Source organism: Sturnira hondurensis, unplaced genomic scaffold (genome assembly GCF_014824575.4).
Source record: "Sturnira hondurensis isolate 20B ecotype Veracruz unplaced genomic scaffold, ASM1482457v3 Scaffold0011253, whole genome shotgun sequence".
NCBI classification, from domain to species: Eukaryota; Metazoa; Chordata; class Mammalia; order Chiroptera; family Phyllostomidae; genus Sturnira; species Sturnira hondurensis.
In genome coordinates, this window is record NW_028083884.1 from 39,875 (window position 1) to 63,672 (window position 23,798).

General features: G+C 50.5%; 2 protein-coding genes across 2 annotated transcripts in view; one reads left to right on the forward strand and one right to left on the reverse strand.

Moving 5' to 3' along the window:
• DMBT1 (deleted in malignant brain tumors 1) overlaps nucleotides 1–903 on the forward strand; it is a 38,074-nt gene extending 37,171 nt beyond the window's left edge. Inside the window, exon 35 of the mRNA XM_037059569.1 lies at nucleotides 442–903. Coding sequence (XP_036915464.1) covers nucleotides 442–455 — 14 coding nt within the window. The 3' untranslated portion in view covers nucleotides 456–903. The remainder of the gene's footprint in view (nucleotides 1–441) is intronic.
• A 781-nt stretch (nucleotides 904–1,684) lies between these two features.
• LOC118996279 (deleted in malignant brain tumors 1 protein-like) overlaps nucleotides 1,685–23,798 on the reverse strand; it is a 62,250-nt gene continuing 40,136 nt past the window's right edge. Inside the window, exons 26-27 of the mRNA XM_037059577.1 lie at nucleotides 3,113–3,245; nucleotides 1,685–2,434 (exon numbers count right to left, since the gene is read on the reverse strand). Of these exons, the coding sequence (XP_036915472.1) occupies nucleotides 1,685–2,434; nucleotides 3,113–3,245 (883 nt within the window). The remainder of the gene's footprint in view (nucleotides 2,435–3,112; nucleotides 3,246–23,798) is intronic.

A 23,798-nucleotide genomic window follows, 5' to 3' on the forward strand; every position in this document is an offset into this window, starting at 1 on the left:
TCCCAGGGTGTCAGGTGCAAGTCATGGCCAGGTCATCAGAGGTGGTGGCTCTGGGGACAGGGGCAGTGTTGGGGTTGCAGTAGTTACCCAAACCATCCCCTGGGTGACACGGCTCTACCCCCTGGAGCATCTCTGACAGCTCTCTCCTCGAGGCCCAGATTCAGGATGTCCCATGTTGGGCGGATTCTAGTCTCTTTCCTTACTTATTCATTCATTCCATGCATATCGGTTGAAGGCCTACTACGTGCCAGGAGACAAATAACTAAAAACAGAAACAAGTAAAAAGCCTCACCCCTAAAAGCTTAACGTTCCAGTGGGAGAGGACAGTGTAGGGTACCTCCAATGGGGGTCGGAGCTGTGGGGAGGGTGGCAGGGCAGGGAGATGGGTGTGGTGGGATGACAAGGACCCTGCTCACTCCTCTCCTCTCCCTCCTCTTCCAGGGGCACCACAGTAGCTGGGGCCCTGGATAATGCCTGCCTGGATAGATGGTGGCTCTGTGACGTGATATCAGAGGAATAAAGGCACAGGACAACGCTCAGACCTGGGCCCCAAGAACCCAAGCAAACAAGCCAGAAACATGTGCCCCGAGCATGGCACCCAGCAGCACCCCGACTCTGTTTACTCTGGCCCAGGCTTGTGGTGGATGGGGTTGAGATGGGGGTGGGGAAAGTCAGGGGCAGCTTTTCCTAAAACCAGGCTCAGTGTTGGGTCAGAAGGTCAGGCCAGCAGCTGCCGTATCTAAAACCCTGTGTGCGACTGTGTGCCAAACGCTCACAGGTGCAGAGCTTCCTCTAGAGAATTACTCTCCAGACCTTTTACAAACTCACTTCTTAGGCCTGTAGTGCACATCTTAACCTCTCGATTTATAGGAGAAGCCGAATAAAGAATTTATTTCAAGCAAGTATGAGTTTGGTCGTTGTTTGTAGTGGCACACCCAAGCACTAGATACCTTCAAATGAAGCTAAGTAGGGTGGGCTGTCCAAAGAAATGATCAAGGTCAGCAGCCTCTGTCCTTTGGTTTCTAGAACCTTCCTGAGAGTGGGTAAGTTGCCTTCCTTTGTCCGTGGCATGTTTTGGTTCTACCCAAAGCAGGGGATGTTTTTGTGTTGGTCGACACATGGGACACCATGGTGGTGTGCCAGTTCGGAGTCTGGGCTTCAAAAGAACTTGCAAAGGTCCACTTACCCTCTTGGGTCCTGCAATGGCCCTGTGAACACCCTTGGGCCAACCTGCTGGGGGGGAGGAAACCTGGCCCAGTCACTCCCATGGACCCAGCTGATGGTTGTAAGCCCCCAGGAGGAGAGCCACCTACCTGACGTCAGTCGACTGCAGCAGACACATGAGGACCCCAGCTGAGACCAGGAGAACCTCCGAGCTGAGCCCAGCCTAAATTGCTGGCCCACAGAATTACAAGCTAAATTAGTGATTGTTGTTTTAAACCACTAAAGCTGGGGGCGCCATGGGAGAAGATGGAGAGGAGGAGCCTGCAGCCCGGAAGGGAGGTGGGAGCCAAGAGCTAGGAGCTGCCTGAAATCGGGAAGCCTTAGCAGGTAGGTCATACCTGGAGGATGCCCGGCATTTGGGTCCCAAAAGAAGGCAGGGAGGAAAGGCACCCAGGCAGGCAGAGGGGCAAGAAAAACGAGGACCACGACATCCATTTAGCTGTGGGCAATCAATAAACCTTTAATAACGGTGAGCTGCTGGTTTTCCCGTGTACTCTCTCCAGACACTCTCTCCTTCCAGGCCATTGGCCTTTGTCACCTCACTGGGGTGGATGCCCCGTGAGGTACAGGCCTGGTTCATCAGCAGTAGGTCTCCCGGGAATTCAGCCAAGGAAAAAAGATTGCGGTTCGTTAAGCCGGTGATGGACCGTTCCACTTTCTTTGTGGGAAAGAATGGTTTCAGTTCTCTGGGCTGGTATGTTAAACATTTTTTGTTTTTTCCTGTGTTGAAAATTACATTCATTTTTATTTCTTGTCTCTTTGTGGTTTTTTTCTCTCTCTCCTCTTGTGTGTCGTCATCGTAGTCATTGTCGTCATCATCCTCACCCTCGTCTTGCCAGGTGTTTTCTCTGGTTGTCGGGCCCAGGTCCCCTGTGGACAGAACTGAAGAGTTCCTAGCCCTTAAAATGGCAGGTAGCTGCGGGTTACTTCTCAGGGCTCGAGCGAACTGCATGCGCTCCTTGTGCTTGCTGACATCACGCCGCTCTCGTCGTGGGATTTTCAACTCTTCTGGGGGCATGACCACCCTGGCCTCCCATATTGCTTCTGTAGGCCAGCAAGTGGAACAAGCTGTGGATTGTCGCTTTTTATATTCTACCACCTGTTTGTAGTCTGAAGACAGCAACTGGAGATTCTTGAGCATTTTCCGTTCCTCCTCTTGCTTATAAGTCAGGAACTTTCTTGATGCTATGGTGTGAACGCCACCGAGACGCTGACAATGAGACAGGGGGTGTTAGTGTGTCCCCAAGACAGGAGCAGGGGCATCCGCAGGAAGATGTAGCTAGTGGCACCTCCCCTCGTTGCTGAGTGGGTCTGAGCCCCTGTGTAGTGGGCGAGAGGGTGCACCTGGGGTGCACTCCTGACTCTCCTTGCCTCCTATGAACGTGAAAGGACTCCACTGACCCACAGAACCGCTGTTCACCTCTGGAAGACATCATCTATCAGCCCTTCCCAACCAGTGCAAGGGAAGGGCTCCAACAACGCTGTCTCTGCCACTTTTTATCCCTTTCAGTCATATTCCTAATTGGGACTTAGAAAGAGGAGAGTATTTCACAGTATGCAAGTGTAAAAGCCACTAGCAGACTCAGCCAACTTGAGTCCTGTTTTGGAGACTTACATTCTACTGCTGGTTGTTTGGGAACCTCTGGCTCCCACTAGAGCAGGGGTGTCCAACCCAAGGCCCATTGTAAATTTGTAAAATTGAAATTTACTTAAAACATTAAGAGATTTGTGTGTGTGTGGGGGGGTGTGGGTGGTTACATGTCCTAATGTATTTATTGTGTGGCCCGAGATTGGGGCCCAGAGACCCCAAAAGGTTGGACACCCCTGTCCTAGGGTAACAGCCTGCCCTCAGTAGGGCCTCGCTGTGTGTGAATGTCAGGACACTTACAAGGATCTCTTTCTCCAAAGGGGAGTATTTCCCAAGGGCCATGCGTGGGTCTGATTGGCAGAATTGAATCCATGTCCTGGAAGGCAAAGAGACAGGTGCACGAGAACTCTGGGGAGGGTCTTCCTGGGCTCCCCTTTGGGAATGGGAGCCCTTACAAAGAGTAATTCTCCATTAGTCAGGCCAGGGCCCAGGTTTCTGCAGGCTCAGGGTAGGCTCCTCCACTTGGCCTTGGTCTGAGATAGATGGGAAGGAATGAACAGGAAACACAGCTACACTCACCCCAAAAGTGAAGTGGAACATCGATCCCCTTGACAACACAGGGAGTCTTCACCCTGAAAAGAATCACCCGTGTTCAGCGTTCTGGCCGGCACTCCATTCTTGCTTGGCTTCCCCTCTGCAGTCTTCCTTTCTTGGGCCTCTGGATCTTCAGGCCTCTGTTTTCCAGGCTTCTGACAGCCATTCTCCCACCCTCTGGTCATACTCTGGCAATAGGATAGGACAGGAGCTGTCAATGCCTGAGTTAATCCCATTTCATGGGAAATCAAGGGGCAGTCACTATCCCTTCTTGATCATAACTGGTCTACTTGGGAGCTATTGTGAGGTCTGTGTTCGGGTATCTAAGTATGCCCTGAGGTCCAGTTGGCATGCAGAGGAAGAGAGTGGCCACAGAGATGATCTGACCATGTCATTGTTACTTGCAAGCCTATAAAGACCACTTGGTACTTTTGGGATGAAACTCAAATCTCTCTCTCTGGTATGGGCTCGCCTCTCCATTTTTTTCTATGCAGAAACAGACTTAAGCTAAAGCACAATATTATGAAGGAAAACTTCCAGGGTGAAAGGATAGTAAGACCCTAGAACTGTGGTTCTCCAGCATTAGTCTGAGAAAACTTGATGTGTTGTGAACTCTTCTCAGAGGGGGTCCGTTGAGTTGATAAACACTTACAACATATCTTTGTTAGAATAAGAGACATATATATTGCTATGGTGGTGCTGATCATAGGTGCAATGAACTAAGCAGGGCCTTTGAAGTGAGGTACCTTTTTTCTTCCTCTTACTTCAAGGAAGCATTAAGAAGTTTTGTGTACAGTGGAGTCAGAGCACAGATATGGAGTCAGAACACAGATGTGGATGTGAGTGTGGAAGGGAATACAGTCAAGGCAATAAAATTCCTGATCAGACAGTGGTGTGGAGTAAAAGGCAGTTAAGTGACTATCACAGCAACTCTGGGTACTTTTAAAGACAGCACAAAAATTCTGTTGTCAAGTTCAGTGTTGTTTGGAGTCTTCTTCTTCCAGTTTCTGCCAAAATTCTAGACGGGGATGGCTATCCCAGGGGGAGTTCCTGCATGGTGACTAGGCCTCCAGGCTACAACCAGTGAGCATCAGGTCTTAGGGCACAAACTGTGGGAAATATTAGTGAATTTCATGCTCCCTAAGCTTGAACACAGGGCGTGTTCCCTGTGCCCTGGCTGCTTAGCTCAGTTGGTTACAGCGTCATCCTGATTTGCCAAGGTGGTGGGTTCAATCTCGGGTCAGGCCACATAGAAGACTCAATCAGAGTGTTTAAAACTAAGTGGAACAATGAATCTCTCTCTCTCTCTCCCTCTCTCTTCTTCTTTCTCTGTCTCTCTAAAATCAATAAATAAAAAATTTTAAAACCATATACATGATGAAAAGTCAAGGACTGCTGTGCTCTTGTTTTGATGAGATTGTCACCTTTGGCAAGTGTCATTAACGTGCACTTTGTCCTTGGTTATTTCATCATTTCCCAGCATGCTCTTCATGGGTAAATAATTTTCAGGCTAAGAGGAAATACAGTGGGAATCAGGATCTCTTCTGATTTCCCTGAAATCGCATTAGTGGTTGGATTGTTCTTGGGGTTTGGACCAATACTTCCCTCTCATGCACAATGCTTCTGGGTTTCTAACAGTCAACGCCTGCTTACGCGGGGTCTGAGTAACACCTCCCGGAATCCCTCCTGGCTGTGGTTTTATTACTTTCTCCCTTCAATGGTAGTAGATTTTGCTTGACATGTTTCAAAATTATTTTGGTATTACAGATGCAATGCAATTTTGGTGGAATGTTTGTGCTATTACTGTGAAGACTTCCTCTTCACCCCTGTTAATGATTTTTAGTGTAAGTTATATTTTACTATAAGTGAATATCAGCATACAAATTCTGATTGGGTACTTACATGACTTTTATAAATAAAACATAGCTTGATTTTTTTTAAAATGCAAATGGATCATCTGTTTTTTTTTCCCCAAGGTGAACATTGACATTCTTACACTAATTGTGATTTCCTATATGTTTGACCTTATTTAAAATTTTGTTTATGTTTTGTCCTCATCATCCTTTTTGTTTGCATTTTTTCTTCCCCATCCTGCCTTCATTCCACCCTGAAGACATTTTCCCTGCGTTTCCTTTTCTTGAAAGTAAAAGCCAGACGTGAAAGCTAGAATGTGTACATTTCTTACTTTGATTCTTACTCTAAGTATCTAAGCTTTATACTTAGCTTTAATTTTTTTCTAGAAAATAATAGCTATTGGCATTTTGATAACTTTTGTTCAGTGTACTAATTATGTGTAAACACGTGTTCCGGCAATAATGTTATCATAGCCTACTCCACCCACACCAACCTACCAATCATTTGTTGTGTCTATTGTTTTGAGTATTTTGTCTTCAATTCTTTTGATAATAGGTTTCTGTTTGTTTCTGGAAATTGCTTCATCCCTTAGAGTGGGGGTGGCCATATTCTTAGAGGCCCCAGCAACTGGTCTTAGCTGATTGGCTCAGGGGTGAGCACTGGAGCTAAGTTAGGCCAATTAGAATCCTTCCCCGGTGTTTCTGAACAGGAAAAATAGGGCGTGTCCTGTCTAGTCACAGATGCTGTGGTGGCTCATGTGTGGCCCCATCAGTGTCAGCACTAATTCTGTACCCACAGTGGATGAGAAAGAAGAGACAACAAAACTCTCCAAAAGGCAAATGGTAGAATGGGACCTGGCTCTCCAGGGAGGGGGGGGAGGCACGGAGGACAAGAAAGAGTGCAAGAGTGTGAGCAAGCAGAAGGCCCGGCCCGCGTGGTCAAGTGGAACGTGCTGCATTTAGGGAGGAGACTTCCTTTATGCGTAGAGTAAACGTGATTTCCACTTTTTGCGAAGACTTAAGAAAGAATAGAGGAACTTTCTGAATTGTAATCATTATCTTCCAAGGACCAGTGGCATTAGCAGTGAAAAGGCACTGGGTGTTGGACCTGGGTTCAGTGACCTTGGTTCCTCCACCTCAGCTCATGAGTTGGGCTGAGGAAGAATTCAGAACCAAGGAACTCGGATAGAAATGGAAGTTTCTCTAGAAGGCCACAGAGGTGGAAGAAGTGTACAGAGGCAAAAGGGCCCTTGGAGCTGAGGAGAAAGAGAGGCAAAGAAAATGGGGAAGGTGAGGGGGAAGGCACAGGTGTGCTCTGGAGGCAGAAAGCCACTGCGCCCTTCATCTCCAGGGCTTTTACCTGGAGGTCTCAGGGGAGAATCTCAGTGGAATATGCATCAGCTTTCCAGGTGTGTCCTTTCACGGTTGTGAGTGATCTCCAATGATTGGTCAGCGCCAGGCTAGGGGGTCATTTGTCATCACAGCTAGTCCTTAAGTCAGCCATGGCTCACCCTGCATGACCTTGCTGCTTTTCTGAGCCTGGAATAGAAACACAACTGAGGCCTAGATGTTATCTCTAGTTCTACCAAGACTCTGCCTTCAATAGGGCCCTAAGGCTTTGTTCTTAAGCTGATCTGATTCAGGTCAGAACTTCATGGTCTGAAGGCTGAATGCTTAAGGTAGTGGTCATGCCCGGGCTTGTCTGGGAGTCTGTGAGGCTATTCTCCGGCCCCTGTTTCTCCTCTAAGGGGGTCTACCCCATGACTAGTGACATGCCAGGGGAGGAAGGGTCACATGCCAGGGGGCGAGGTCCTACAGTACTTGTTTTCCCAGCTCTGTCTGTTGTTAGCTCTCAGGGCTTTTGATCCTGGTGACCTTCTGTGTCTAGCCTGTCATTCCCACTCTGCTCATATCTTTCCAACTGCCCATTCTACCAGTGGGACTCAGTGTGGAAGAAAAGTGTGCGTACACACAGATATGCCACCATGCAGAGAAAAAAGGAAGAGACTTTGGGACAGAAAGATAAAGCCAGAGTGAGATGGGAGAACAGTTTATGAAATCAGGAAGGGGTGACATGAGCAGACAGAGTTATCCTTCGAAGGCCCTGGGTGAGGTCCATTTAGAACAAGGAAACAAACCATGAAATATGTTCGGTGGTAGGAGGTCAGTTCGTACAACACGTCAGCCGGAGTGATGATGCTGTCTAAACTATCCTATTGACAATAACTTTTGAAAGGTACTGGATGACAACCTGATTGAATACGTGGCTTCCACCTGAACCTCTTCTCATCCCCTGTGTGTGTGTGTGTGCACACACATGCACACGAACACATGCACACGAGTTTATTTTGGGCAGAGGGTGCCCCCCAGCCGGGTGAGAGGTGGTAAAGCAGGAACCTGGGCAAATCCTGCCCCTTCCTGCTCTGCTGCCTGGAGGAGAAGGGAGTGAGCGTCGGCCCCGCAGTGCAGGGACAGAGGGAGAGGGGTGTTTTTTTCTTTTATTCTGCACAGGGTCCATCAATTTGATTCTCACTTCCCAGGAGAAGGGGTGACATACACTGGTGGAACCTTGTTTTTGACTGTCCTTCAAGACGTGTTGATTTCACCATCTGGGGGTGGTTCAGAGACATATTCTAACCTGAACACCGAGTGGCGGGTCACTTGGCTTCTTGGTGAGTCCCTTCTTGTCCAAAAATCCCTGGATGTTACACCTACGTTGTTCTGTGATGGACACGGTGTGGCCAGCCAGCTCCTGCCAAACGCCCCCACAGAGGGCACCTACATGCACACCCTGAACCTATGAGTGTCAACTCACAAGCTCAGAATGACAGGTGGCTGCAACACCCAGGACCTGTCCCTGGAAAAACAGAGTGGGGTGTAGGAGTCTACGAAAGGGACAACCAGGGAAGGATTCCTGCCCCAGGGACATGCCAACAGAAGGGTCATCAGGACAGGGACGGGCAGGTACCAGTGGAGCAGGCACATCCCAGACCTGGCAGCCAGGCCAGGGAGTAGAAGCCCAAGGCTCCTCGGCAGGACCACGTCTGACTTCTGAGACGGGGCTGCCCAGACCAGGAGTGACCTGGTGAGAGGGCCTGAAGCAAGCCAGGGGGGCGGGAGGCTAGGAGCCCTGCTGCTTGGGCTCCAGAGACCATGCAGAAAAGAAAGAGGGAGGCCAGCCCATCAGGGAGGGACTGGAAGAGATCGAGGACCTGAAGCATGGAAAGCCAGGCTGTGGGTGCCGACTTGGCAAAGTGACAGCTGAGGTGACGGGGGGACTTGAGCAATCTCTGTTGGCAGCAAGAAGAGGAAGCTGCCCCTTGATTCCTCAGTGACCTCTGCCACAGTCACTGCCACACAAAGAATGCTGAGATAGTCTGCCCCTTGTACCTGGGCTTCTGGGGCAAGAGCCGGGGGAGTGTGGTGGGTACTCATTAATCGAGTGTTTGTTCAGTTCTTCTTCTGGAACGCTCACTCATGTTCCCCTGCCCTACAGTGGCCTGTGTGTCCTCACCTCCGTGTCACACATGTCCTCCAGGGAACTGGCAGGGGGACGAGCAGCTTTCAGCCCCCTTGCAAGTAGAATGACCAGTGGGAGCAGGAGGGGCCGGACACACTCCTTTGAATTTGGGCCAGTGGTGTGACCTCCCTGAAGCCCTGCTGCCTCATCCGTNGACCACAGGAGTGGGCACTGAGCATGGACCACAGGACCGCTGAAGACAGGACACCTAGCTCTACCTTGGACCTCCTTGGAGACAGGTGGCAGGTTGATTCCTCCTTCATCACACACATACGGTCCATGCAAAGGATTCCCATTCAGGCCTGAGGCCTTGTTCAGAGGATCCGCCTCAGGAGCTGAGCACCCCCATCTATCACACGTTCTGTCCCTCTCCTGGATCAGGGTGCAGTGGGGTAAACAGCCCACAGGGATCCCAGGTGAAAAATGTTACCTTCTGTGGCCATCGTCCGGGGCTCCTCCGTGGAATGCAAAGAAGGTACAGAGCAGAGAGAAGAAGAGGTCATTTGATGCCAGCCCTCATCTGAGGGGGCCTGGCCTCCCCGACCTCGGCCCCGAAACAAGGTGCTGGAGGCAGAGACCCGGAGGCCTGCCCACTGCTAAATGGCTGATTCTTCCTTGAGGGCAGAACTCATCTCTCTGCCACTTTGCCAACCTCTGTTCAATGCTGGGATGTCACCAAGGGCATCCCTTACCCCTGTCACCATCCCTTCCCTGCTGAGCTCCCACAGTCTCCAGCCACAAAATCACCCAGTTGGCTAGCACCCCTCTAGCCACAAGGTTGGACACCAAACACCAACTGCCTGTTTCTGCAGCTCCCAGACAGCCTCAAATGACAAATAGCCGCCACCAGTGAGAGACTCCTCAGAAGGTGGCCCCAACGGGAGGACAGGCCGTTTCTCAAGATGCACCCCCACACGCCAAGAAAACCCACCCCAGAGTGACCGCTCCAAGGGCCGCACTCCCTTGGGGAAGCCATTCTCGTGTGGTGGTTGGATCATCAGGGTCACACCCTGGGCGTGGAGGTGTGTGCACACACCAGGCCATGTAGCAAATGCCAGAGGCTGCTCTGAAGGTGACAATTAACTAGAAGCTCGCCTGGTGGGGACACACAGTAGGCAGTCTCCGCAGACGGCTCTTTGGGGTTAACAGGTACCGGCGCTCTGTGAGCAGGTGACTTGTAGCACTGGCTTTTGCTAGGTCAGGCCAGGGACAGTTTTCCTTTTCCACTGAAGGTGTAAATATCTTTTGCTTGTCATTTAATCCCCAGTAAAGGGAACACACTGCTGACTCCTCAGTTTGATTCCTCCTCCCCCACCTCGAGAAGGAGGAGAAAGGGCCACCTGAGAAGGTGTTTGCCCACCCGGGCCAGGACAGCCATGACGCTGCCCACCGGAATGAGCCCACGGGGTGATTGCACCAGCCAGCTCTGGAGGGGCTTGAGATGGAAACCCATCCCCACCCCCTCCCAGCGTTGGGACCTCAGCCAAGTCAGTTGCCCTCTCTGAGCCTCCATCTCTTTAGCTGTGAAAAGGGACCATGGTATCTGCCCTCTCACATCAAAGGAGACGTGACTTCGACTAGAGCAGGTAAGCAGCAAAGCATCCCAGGAGGCACCATGATGCTGGGGACCACAGGAGCCGCTGTCCCCAGACTAGCCCAGGCGACAGTGCGAGGCGAAGTCTGCAGTACCTGAGCACGGGACTCCTGAGTCTTCCCTATGTCCCCAATGTGCATGTGTGTACATGTCTGTGCACATGCTGCACAAAACTTCATGGGTGGCTCCATATAAGAACACTGCTGCCTTAAGCCCCTTCATGGATAAGGACGGGGCAACCCTCTCCCTGCCCTTTAGGGGCTGACATGCACCCCATGTCCCTTTCCAGACTCAGTGCAAATCCAGGGGTGAACTTCGCACCAATAAGTCTAGAGCTAAGAACACTGCCTCCCGTTTTCAAATGTTTTCATGGAAACATCACCTCTAGCCCCAGACTGCCCAGAGCCAGCACCCACTAAGGTCCTCCCAACAAGAAGGAAGATGGCATCCTCTAGATGGCTGGCTGGTGTCACCATGTGCTGCACACATGTCACACCATGCAGCCTGCTCCCCACCACCGGGGCCCCAAGGGCTGGGTTTGGGTCCTGCTTTCATGAAAGCAATTCCCCAAATGAACCTTGGTCTTCAGAGCATCACCTTCAGAAGACCAGGGTGGGAGGGAGAGTTCCAGAAGTTATCTGGAAATTAGGATTTTTTTTGTCCTGTTTCCTGAAATTCATGAATGTAGCAAAAAGGCGCATCAAGAAGTGGGGATAGTAGACTAGAAGAAGGGAAAAATGAATGAAGGAATGAAGGGAGGGAGAGAGAGAAAGGAGGAAAGAGATAGAAAAAAAGAAAGAAGAAAAAGAAGAAACAGAGGGACAGAGACAGAGAAGAAAGGAAGCAGGGGAGAGAGAATAGATACCAAGTAGCTGAGAGAGAGTAACTGAGAGCCAAGTAGATGAGAGAGAGAGAGTAACTGAGAGACCAAGAGGCAGGGAAAGAGATAACAAGCCAGTTAGCTAATTGTCCTGTTCACTTGGTATCTTTATAAAAACAGTTGAGATGCTTCAACAGTTCCTTTGATTTGCCCATGACTCTTTAACATATGTTTTACATGTTGATACTCTAAGAACACAAAGATATGCTGAGCTACCAAGTTCAAGTCACTCATCCAAAGCCGTGAGCAACAGACACACACTCAGAACTTTGGTGATCTTGTCCATGCCCTGGATGCACTTTTGGTCAGAAAATTATCAAGCCAGACACACTTGCAGAAAGAAGTCACATAATGAGCATTGACAGGGGCCGTCTTTCCTGCCCATTTCCAGAGGAACTAAACTTATGGTAAAAATTTAGGGCCTCGTAATAGTACATACCCACTCCAGGAATTTTTCTAAGACCAGTCTGTGGGTTGCTGAGTGACTCACTGAAAACACTGACTTAGGGATCACCCTTTTTCTACAATAGCCATTGCACTTCACAGCCAGAAACAACTTGAAAAGAGCAATTCCTTTTACATATTTTTAATTACAATTATCAGCAAAGAACTGCCTCCTCCTTGATATAAAAATCCTCCTGGAAACAAAAGTTTGGCACCCAGGACAAGCATATACAATTTGCCATGACTTAGAGGGGCAGGAGTGAAGTTAACACATATAGCAATTAGATATAATACCTGAAGATAGAACTTGACCCAGTAGACACATCCCAAGGATGACTCTGGAGATCCCCATTTTGCTGGGTTCTTCTCACTTTGAATAAAAATGCCTTGGTATTTATAGACTCATAGCTGAAAGGAGGCGTGTCTCCTATCCCATCGCTGCCATAAATCAATAGAAAGGAAGTGAGGGACTTCACTAACAGTCAATAGCTAATCTGCGGGAACAGTTGAGGTGTGTTAGATTGATTGCTGTATGAATCTGGCTCCCCTCCAAATGCAAAAGCACCAACATTCATGAGATGATTTCCAACTTCCTCGTAGGTGAGCCTCCAAGATTCTCAAATGCTCCCTGAATATAGGCTTCATTTTACTCCTGGAGAATCTGAATTCACAGGTGGGAGGCTGGCCCCAAGGTTGGGTCAGAGCAGGATGTGGGCTGCTGGGCAAATACAGGACCTGGTGCCAAGGGGAAAAGCATCTCTTTTGGCTGCGTTGTCCTGGCAGGGCACCCTCTCCTTGGCCCCCCACCTTGGAAAAAGGAGGGTGGCCTTCATGCAATCACAGATGCTCAGTGGAAGGCAGTGGGGTGAGTCCACGGAATCTGTGGGCCTGTGCTACCCTGAGCCACAACTTCTGGGTGCCACCCTAATTCCACAGCTCAGAAGCTGAGACGCATGGGGCCTCAGACTGGGCCACAACTACTCCCTTCGCAGGGTTTCATATCTTGCTCTTGGCACTCACACTGCAGAAGGCTTGGAGCTTGGCAGACCCACAACGCCAGCCCTGATCTCCTCCTGCCTTGCACACAATCCCTCTCCTTGGTTTTGTTTTGCACTTATCAGTTTCCCCATGGAGACCCCAGTCTTGACCACCGGACTCTAGTAAAGCCCCCACCATCTACCAAGAAGGTTGCCTGTCATTCATTTTTATCAAAATGTTCTTGGTAGTTGGAGACTCTTGGTTAGGAACATCTGGCTTCTGCTGTGCTAGCCCGGAGAAGCAATGGTGTGAGGTCCTGAGGCTATCAGGTGCCACCTGGGCCCCCTTGCCATGAGCTGTGAATTCAGTCCCCCTAGCACCTCATTCTGGAAGGATACCCTCAGCCCAGGCTTCGATCAGCCCCCAGTAAGGACTTAGGGCAGAACATCTGCCTTTGGCTTGTCCAGATGAAATGCATTCACCCTGGGATTTCTTTTCTAATCCTACAGCTCTTCCTCTTGTTCCCAATTCCCCCTCCCCCCTTGATGAGAATGAGCACTTTTCCAGGACGGGCTCATTGTTTTTCACTCTTCTCATGTCAGTCCAACAGTTGGTAAGTGTCAGGTGACAAGATAACATGGGCCAGGGAATGCCCCAGACCAGATGGCATAATGGATTCCTCTTACAGGGGGTGATGATTGGTTCCCAGAGTGCTGGGCTGAGAGTGCTTATGGAGCTAGGTCTGGGATCGTCAAAAACAGAGAGCTATGATAGATTGATTAGTCATGTCTGCCTTGAGCACATCATAGAAAAGTGCTATAGGAATATTAAATATCTGTGGGTAGAGAAGAGTAAATGTGTCCTTTCCCTGCAGAAAGCGCTGCCTGGGCTGAGAGACAGACCTGCATGGTGACAACTATAACAGGGGGTAGAAAGTATTAACACAACTTGATATGGGAACACACAGAAAAAGCATCCAAATCTGATAGCAGGGGCAGTAGCTCAGAGAAGGCTACTCCTGACACTGAGCCCTGAAATCTAAACAGGAGTCATTTGCACCCAAGTGTGGGAAGACTGGATGAGAAATGGGAATGACTCTACATGACAGTGAGAACAGAGGCCAGAGGGACCCTGCCAGGGGACCGAGGCATCAGTCCCACCAATAGCTCAGCTCAGAGCAGGAACATCCTGCTGGAGAGCTTGGCGAGATTCCCCCACTGGGACAACTTCCCCATTTTTGTCTTTTTGGTCAGCCTGACCTTTCTCCCTGTGGTTAGCAGTACAGATTCTCAGACAAAAGGGTCTTTGAGCTTTTCTTCAGAAGACACCAGAGAGAAGGAAGTGGAGGGAACCTACCTGTCATTTCAAAGCTGCCTGGGGATGTGCTCCAGGTGGGAAACAGGTGATGTCACTGGAGCAGGGAGGTCTCAGATGTGCAGGAAGAACACGATGGGGCCATGCGCCACCAGAGCCCAACCTGTCCCAAGGTGTTTTATAAGACTCTGTTCCAAGAGGTCTTCCTCTGGGGTGGAGATGGAGGTTCTGGGGGAACCCACCCCTCCAGCAGCATCAGCTCCCTCCCAGAAGGTCCACCTTTCCCCTGCCCCTGACTAGAAGCATCAGTGTCAACAGCAGGTCTGGGTGGAAGACCAGAGCTACTGGGCTCCACTTACAACAGAAACTGCCATTAACAACAACAGGAAACAACCACCAGAGGAGCTGGAAGCCTCCTGACCCACCCAAAGCTGCAAAGTGGAGTCTCACATGGGATCTGGACTTTGAAGTTGTGTCTATGAATTAAGAAATAAGTTTGACCTTCGGCCAAGATGAAGGTAGAGGTAGATACACTTTGTCTCTTCACATAGCCAAAAGTAGGACAACAATTTTAAAAATAAAAAAAAACAACCAGAAGGGCCTGAAAATCAAACTGCATGAAAGTCCGGCGACCAAGGAGTTAAGGAAGAAATATTCATCTAGACGAGTAGGAGGGTGGAGACGGGCAGCCTGGGTTGAGAGCAGTGCAGCAAATTGGTGGCCGGCAGGCCGGGTAGTCCCACATCTGTGTGCAGATAAACTGGGAGGAACAACTGGGGAGTGAGGCAGACCGAGGAACCCAGGGTTCTAGCACAGGGAAATAAATCCTCAAAACCTCTGGTGGTAAAAATCTGTGGGGGTTGCAGTGGCAGAAGAAACTCCCAGCCTCACAGGAGAGTTTGTTGGAGAGACCCACAGAGTCCTAAAAGGTACACAAACCCACCCACTCGGGTATCAGCACCGGAATTGCTTGTGGGAAGTGGAGGAAGTGGTTGAGAGCTTGTCAAGAACCAAGCAGGTGGCGTTGTTCCCTCTCGGACCAATCCTCTACATTGAATGCTACAACACAGCAATGTGGGTTGCCCCGCCCTAGTAAACACCTAAGGTTCTAGCCCTCACTACATAACAGATGTGCAGAGACAAAAAAAAATATATGGCCCAAGTTAAAGAACAAATCAAAGCTCCAGAAAAATAACTAAGTGACTAAGAAATAGCCAACTGATCAGATGCAGAGTTCAAAACACTGGTAATCTAGATGCTCATAAAAATGGTTGAGTATGCTCAGAAAGTAGAGGAAAAGTGTAGGCTATGCAAAGTGAAATATAGAAAAATATACAAGGAATCAACCATTAAGGGAAGGAAACCAGGACTTAAATTAACAATTTGGAGCAGAAAGAATAAATAAATATTCAACTAGAACAGACAGAAGAGACAAGAATTTGAGAAAATAAAGAGAGGCTTAGGAACATCCAGGACAATTTTAACTGTTCCAACATCTGAATGGTAAGGGTGCCAGAAATAGAAGAGGAAGAGCAAGAAATTGAAAACTTATCTGAAAAATTAATGAGGGAGAACTTTTCCAACCTGGTAAAGGAAATAGACTTCCAGGAAGTCCAGGAAGCCCAGAGAGTCCCAAAGAAGTTGGGCCTAAGGAAGCACACACCACGGCACATCATAACTCCATTACTCAAGATAAAAAATAAGGAGCGAATCTGAAAAGCCACAAGAGAAAAGAGACAGTTACCTACAAAGGAGTTCCCATAAGAGTATCAACTGATTTCTCAGAAGAAACTTTGCAGGCAAGAAGGGGCTAGAAAGAAGTATTCCAAGTCATGAAAGGTGGGGACCTACAGAGAAGATTCTCAATCCAGCAAAGCTGTCATTTAGAATGGAAGGGTGGAAAAATTGCTTCCCAGATAAGGTCAAGTTAAAGGAGTTCATCATCACCAGGCCCTTATTATATGAAATGTTAAAGGGACCTCTCTAAGAAAAAGAAGATCAGACAAATAAGCAAAATATAACCAAAGACACCGAAACTGAGAACAGGCTGACAGTGACCAGAGGGAAGGGAATTTCAGGAGAAGAGGGGAAGGGTTTGAAGAAACTAGTATAAAGGACACATGGACAATAACAAGGGTGGGGTAGAAACAGGAGGGAGTTGGGGAGGGCTGGGGGGTGGGCTGGGATGGGGGTAAAGGGCAGAAAACTATACTTGAACACCAATTAAAATTAAAAAAGGAAAAAAGAAAAAGAAGATAAAAAATAGGAACAATAAAGTCACAACAAACTCACAACTATCAATAACAGAACCTAAAACACGAAAACAAACTAAGCAAAAAACAGAACAGGAACAAAATCACAGAAACGGAGATCACATGGAGGGGTATCAGAGGGGGAGGGGGAAAATGGGGAAAACATACGGGGAATAAGAAGCATAATTGGTAAGCACACAATAGACAGGGAAGGTTAAGAATAGTAAGGGAAATGGAGAAGCCAAAGAACTTATAAGGATGGCTCGTGGATGTGGAAGCGACTTCCCTCGCGAGTTTCCCCGGGTGCCACGGACGGAAAGTGAATATGGCCGAGACGTGATGTGATCTGCTTGGGGGGGAGGAGTGGGCTGTGGCCAGTTACTCAGGGGAGAGAGGCCAGCAGCGGCCAGTTTCTCCGAGGAGAAAAAGGCCCCGAGTCCCCTGCTCCACAGCCTTTTATTGGGTTGTAATACACAGGAATACAGTGCAGCAAGAATCAAACAGTAGATAACATTTCAAAGAAATCTGAGGGCTTCAGAGTCTGAGTCAGTGTCGTCAGGAAGAGAGTTGCAGAAACTTTGGGAGACATTCTCATTTCCTCTCGGACCCTTATCATAGGAATGAAAGCACTCTTAGCAGAGCAGATTTCACAGGTTTATCAGCAAGTCTTTGTGATGCCAGGTTTTTCCCCAGGACACGGCTCTAGCAAGGCAAGGGGCTGCACCCCTCCCCAACAGGTATTCAGGCTTAAGGGGATTAGAGCCAAGAAGCACTTCTCCCTGAGGACACGGAGACTGGAGAGTCTATTGCTCTTTGTTGCAGCGCCCCACCCCCCTAGTCCTTCCATGAAGGCCTCCCAAGTGATTGAGTCTGGCTTAGGTTGCCCCCCCAACCCCCCACCCCCCACCCTGCTGTGAGGGGTCTTACCCATCCCTGACTTCCGACCAAGGTTTGGGGGCAGGGAGAGGAACTGAGGCAGCTTTTGCTACCAGAGACAGGCTTTGTCTCCTGCGGCAGGCACTCCAAAGGTTGTCCCTCGTCCTTAGCCACAAGGGGTACAGATACAATTCCTGAAACCAGGCAGAGCGGTCTACAACACATGGACATGAACTAAGAGGGGAGGAATGCTAGTGGAAGAGGTGCAGGCCAGAGGGGAGTAGAGGGGAGGAAAAATGGGACAATACACTTTAAAAAACATAATGAATTAATTTAATTAAAAAACCAACATCACGAGGACCCCCACCCGCTCCATGATTTAAGACCAGATCTGAGTCTCATCCCTGTCCCCTGCCATGGTGTGGCCAGCAGAGCAGGTGCCCTTGGCAGTTGAAGGTGGGTGTGGGGAGCAAGCCCAGCCCTGCGTCCCAGGGTCACTAACAAGTGGCCTTGGGCTGGGGATCCTCAGGTCCAGAGAGGGGGAGGGACACGCAGAGCCGGTCTGTTTCCAGGCAGCCTTCCTAGCAGGCAGTGCTCCCACCAGAAGCGGGCAGAGCAGGAGGGCTGAGAGTGGCCCTTCATCAGGACGCGGCCAGCGGCAGACGCCAATGGCACAGACCCAGCCCTCTCCTGACCCTGGAGAGCCAGAAGCCTAATCACTTCTCATGGTTCTCAGACTAGTGCCAAGGGCCTCACCAAGGCTCACCAGGCCCCCCCACCCCCACCCCACGTCCTCTCTCCCCCTGAGCTCACTGTAGCAATGATCCAGCCTCTGGGCCTTTGTACTTGCTGGGATTTTTGCTGCCCAGAAGAATCTCCCCCCAGAAATCTGCAGGCTCACTCCCTCCCCTCCTTTAGATTGTTCTGACACGTCCTCTCCCCTGTGCAGCCTTTCCTGACCACGCCTCCCCCACACCCCGGGGCCCTTCCTGGCTCACATTCTCCACAGCTCATCACCCCGTCTGGCCTCATGCACCCAACTTCCTTGTTCTTTTGTCCGTCTGCTCCCCCTAAAATGCAAGCTCTATGAGGCAGGGGTTTGTATCTGTATGCTCGCTGCTGTATCCCCAGAACTTAGAACAATGCTCAGCACATAGTAGGTGATTGAGAAGTATTTATTGGACAGAAGGAGTGTGAGCAGACCTGGAAGAAGAGGATCCGGCCTGTTCACACAGAGCCAACTCCTGCATTTTGGGGTGCGGACCGCATGCTCTGCGGGCCCCTCTGCTCCTCACGCTCAGATGCCTGGGAGCGGCTTCTCCTGCAACAAAAACCTCCACCCTTCCCGGTGCAGTTACAACTCTCTCCCAATAAAGCACGGAGGGTTGGTGAAGCCCAGTGCACCCCGGCTCCCAGGGGGCTAGTGTGGCTGAGCAAGGGAACCCCTAGAGGGGAGGCCCCAGGACAAAGTGCAGGAAACCTGAGTTTGGGGGCCTGGGGCAGGGTGTCCACATCTGTTTCCCACGGGGCCTCTCAAGGGACGGCAGCATGACGGCGTGTTAGCCTTTTCAAGTTCAATTCACTCGGTGGGGGTCGGGTTCAGGAAAATCCAGTTACGCTGTTTGTACTCTCTGGCCACTAATTGGTAAGCCAGGAGGTTTACTCACTTACAATAGGAGTATACTTTGGCCCTGGAATTGGTTTCTTTGAAAGATCAAATTATATACAATAGTTTGTTCGGGAAGCAAAGAATGAGAACAGGGAAGCTGAGTGGTATCCAAAAGAAACGTATCAAGATTGTGAAGTGTGTCCTTGTCCTTTCTTGGGAAGTCTCTTCATAAAGGACTGTCCTGGACACCTCTGAGTGCTTGTCGTCATGACTGTTCTCCCAAATCACAGACATGAGGCCCCTGGGAGGTAAGAGACAGAGAAGACTGTTAAATAGGCCACCTCCCAACCAGAGCACGGCTGGACTTGGGCCAGAGGCAATCCAGTTTATTTCGTAGTCACTCAGGGTCGCCTCAGGTTGTGTCAGAAGGGTGGCCTTCCGTGGTCTTCTTGCTAAAGCAAGAGACTGGAGCTCAGTTACTTTAGAAGCCTCGGGGCCCAAAGGGCAGACAATAGGTCAGCGTTTCCCCAGTGGGTGTCCAGGACTGTACGATGGGTGCCGCCCTTTGGGCACGAGGAGAACCTGTTGTTTCCAAACATCTCATTTTACAACTCATTAATTTTTCAAACAAATTCTGTGTGGGGCACTAACACAGGCTGCCATCTTTAATTTGGTGATAATAAAGATGTTTTTAAAGTCCAATTTTTATCACCTTCACTTCATAAACTAATGGCCATGTCAACCACAAGAGGTGGAGTGACAGAAGATAAGATTCAAGGACAGTCCTTCCCAAGAAGGGTCCTTTTATCTCTTTTTGCCAAAGACAGACTCATGTCCACCCTAGTGTGCTGTCCATGGCCAGTGGCTGGGGTCCGGCAGCTGACACACCCAGCAAAGCCAGGCCAGGGCCTCCGCCCAAGGGAGGCCCTTCTTCCCTCACTGTGCTGCCCCAGGGCCAGCCCCCCGCCCACACCAGGCCTGGTCCCGCAGCTCCTTTGCCCCCCTCCAATCTTCGATCCACGCAGAGCTGGAGTGAGCTTTAAAAACCACAAAGGCGATCCACGTTCTCCTACCGAGAGCCTCCAGAGGCAATCCATGTGCACACCGTCCAAACACCAAGCTGTGCAGCAGCTCTGAGTAGGGACCACATGTCCAGTTGTCCTGAGACAGTCCCGTGTCTTACTTCTTACCCCCGGGCTTGACCTTGAAACATCCTTCCCCTTCCCCGGAGTTCTAGTGGGATGGCATCATGCATCACCTTCCCCGAAGGCCATTACCTATGCACACCTGGCCCCTGTCCCTCCAGCCTCCGGCCTGGCTGGCCTGCCTGGCCCGACTGCCTGTCTCGGGGGCATCGAGCCCCCTTTTTCCTCGGGATCTGGAACTCTGACCACCAACCTTGCTCTCCTTCTTTCAACATGGACCATGCGACTTTCAAGCCCCTTTCAACATAGGCCTCCAGTGGGGGATGGAGACCAGTGATAAATGACCCAAATTCTAAACCATTCTGACCATCCCCGGCACTGAGGACCTGCACACTTCACTGTGCCCCAAACTGGAGGAAAAGCATGAGGAGACCTCAGCTTTTAGCAGAAGCCCAGGAGGGTCCCCGCCGGGCCTCCAGGTCCAAGCCACCTCCGGTTCTGTCTTGGAGATGCCAACTCTGCCCAGGCTTCATTTGGACTCTGAGGACGGGGGTGGTGGCTCTGAACTATAGGAAACATGGGCCAAGTGGAGAAACCCAAAGGATACCCATCACCCTATAAGGAAAGCTTTTCTATAAGAAAAGGACAAAGACAAAAAAATGGAGGATCGTGTGGCCCAGCTACTGAAGAGCCTGCTGGAGTCCTGAAGTGAACTCAGGTGGCAGGTGTGGCCCTGGGAGCCTGGAAGCTGTCACCATGACCCTGCCAGTCTGGAGAGCTGGTTCACCCTGGGTTTCCTGAAGTACTCAAATCCTCTGCTTTCTTCATCAACGACCCCCTAGTGAGTCTTTGCCGTGGCCTTGACAGATGATGTTGAAAACTACAACAAACACTCCCAGTCCAAGGAAACCAGAACAAAGGAAGGGTCTTAATTGCATACAGGCCAGTGACAAGCATCCAACCTCAGCTAAACCAAGAAAAACAAGGTGCTCCCAGGGTCGCTGGGGCTCAGGAGCAGCGTGGCCATAATGAGCTCCTTATGCAGGACCTGAGAAGGAGGAAACTGTTGTGGCCTCACAGACCTGCCACTGACTCTCACACCAGTTCCTTGAGTGAGAAACATTTTGTTCACATTTCCTTCTTCCTTGTTACAACATGAGGCCCAGGGAGCCAGCGTGTGGGTGCACAAGGGCCCCCCCAGGAGATTCCCGACCGACCATTTGGGTGCCTGGAATTGCATGAACGTTATTTTCACAGTTTTGCAGGGCGTTTGTCATCAGGCTGAGAGATAAGCACCAGGGGGTCCAGCCCAGCAGGAAGAGGGGGCCCCAGGCTGGGTGAGCCAGCTCCCAGAGGAACCTCTCCTACCCAAGGTCAGGGTGGAGCAGCCATGCCCACCCCACCCCTTGGAGGCCCCCCAGAGACATTGGAGGCTTGGGCTCTGCAGAGGGGCCCCAGACTGGGAAACGTGCCAGCCTCCACTCCTTTCCTCCCGCCGAAGCTGCCGGGGCACAGGAAGGACTTGAACCCTAACTCCTTTAACCCAAAGAGACTTATTCAGTGTTCTTTCCCTTCTCTGACTAGCCTCCTTCCATGAAGCCGTTCCTCTCTGATGATGGCCAGTGCTGCACAGGTGTCACCCCACTCCCCACCCCGTCTCCTTCAAGCTCGAGTGCCAGGCTGGGGTGAGTTCAAGGTATTTTGTGCATGACTGTCACGAGTGCTCTTTGTGAAATCAGGGACCACAGCTTCTAGCCCCCAGCACTGCACACCCGGCCAGGTTGCAACCCCCGTGTGAGGACATAACCCAAACTCTCACTCTCAGCTTCACACACTCTCTCCCTGTGTCTACCTGACAACAGAGTGACATATACACCCTCCAGATGAGGCGCAGCTGCAGCGAACAGCCACTGCTACCCCTACTTCACAGGTAAAGAGACAAGTGAGGCTCATGGAGGGGAGGTGCTTATGTCCAAGATCATGGTCAGTAAGTGAGGAGAGTGATGAGGTCTATGGACAAGCCACAACTCAAACCCTGTAAAAGCCCCCTGGTCATGCTCACTGATCCTCCCGCTGAGATTCTCTGATGGGATCTGGTGTTTTTCTCATCCTTTGTTTTCACCCTGTCTTGCTGAGAAGGTCAACATCACCATTGCTGAGAGGGCCTCTTGCCTCCTAACATGGTTCCTGGTCCGAGTCCCTCCCTAGATGGTCTCAAGTCCTTCCTCAGCCCACACAAGTCTCCTACTTCCCAACCTCCCCATGGTTGACTGATACTGTGTTAACCCTGGTCTTCTCCACCCACCCATTGCCAGAGCTCTGTAGATGCAGATCTTACTTGACCTGCTCCCTGCCCAGGTAAGCTGGCTTGTGCAGCTGTGGGTGACCTGAGAGTTTAAGGCCCCTGGCTAGTGAAGATGCCCATGCCTTCACTGCTCCCCAGACAGGCAGCCCCCGAGCTCTGGTTTGGGACGTGAAGTGTCCATAACCCTCTATTTCTGAACAAGGCCCAGGCCAAGTGCGCTTCCTGGCTACCCCAGGGACTACATTGTTAAGGAGCAAAGACAAAAAAATCCCTTTGTGTTTTGATCACACCATGGACTGTGCTTGTTCAATGGATCAATTATACAAGCAAACTTTTAAAAAAACAAATACAACTTCCAGTAATTCACAAAATAATGACATGAATGGCCTCCCATCCTTCACATGTTCATACTTCTTCCCAATGACGTGGCCCTGGTGAGGATCTCCATACACTGTTTTTCTTTGCAAGACACAACTGATCCTGAAACTTCAAATAACCTTGTGTGACAAGGATCGTATCTGTACAGTGATTGAGGGGACTGACCATTTAAAAGAACCCTTCAAAATCCCTCTTGTACCTTGCAAAATCATTCCCTAGTGATCTAAAGATAAAGCAGGCTTCTTAAGCATTGGGTTGCTCAAAGATTTAGTTTCCTTTTCTTTAATTTTCTAGTTTCCTTAAATTTTCCTCTCCATTTTGGCTGGAAAATGAAAGTGAAAGAGGCAATTTGGTTGGGCTAGAAGGGGAGAGCAGGGGCACCCAGTCGGGGGCCCACAGGAAGGCATGGCCCCTGCACCGCCCTGCAAGGAAGGTGCCCCACCTGCATTAAGGTTCCCTTGGGTCACAGGACCCCAGAGCTAGCAAGTCCTCCATGAACAGCCACACCCTCCAGTCTTCCCCTTCCCCCATCTCACGGATGAGGCAGCAGGGCTTCAGGGAGGTCACACCACTGGCCCAAATTCAAAGGAGTGTGTCCGGCCCCTCCTGCTCCCACTGGTCATTCTACTTGCAAGGGGGCTGAAAGCTGCTCGTCCCCCTGCCAGTTCCCTGGAGGACATGTGTGACACGGAGGTGAGGACACACAGGCCACTGTAGGGCAGGGGAACATGAGTGAGCGTTCCAGAAGAAGAACTGAACAAACACTCGATTAATGAGTACCCACCACACTCCCCCGGCTCTTGCCCCAGAAGCCCAGGTACAAGGGGCAGACTATCTCAGCATTCTTTGTGTGGCAGTGACTGTGGCAGAGGTCACTGAGGAATCAAGGGGCAGCTTCCTCTTCTTGCTGCCAACAGAGATTGCTCAAGTCCCCCCGTCACCTCAGCTGTCACTTTGCCAAGTCGGCACCCACAGCCTGGCTTTCCATGCTTCAGGTCCTCGATCTCTTCCAGTCCCTCCCTGATGGGCTGGCCTCCCTCTTTCTTTTCTGCATGGTCTCTGGAGCCCAAGCAGCAGGGCTCCTAGCCTCCCGCCCCCCTGGCTTGCTTCAGGCCCTCTCACCAGGTCACTCCTGGTCTGGGCAGCCCCGTCTCAGAAGTCAGACGTGGTCCTGCCGAGGAGCCTTGGGCTTCTACTCCCTGGCCTGGCTGCCAGGTCTGGGATGTGCCTGCTCCACTGGTACC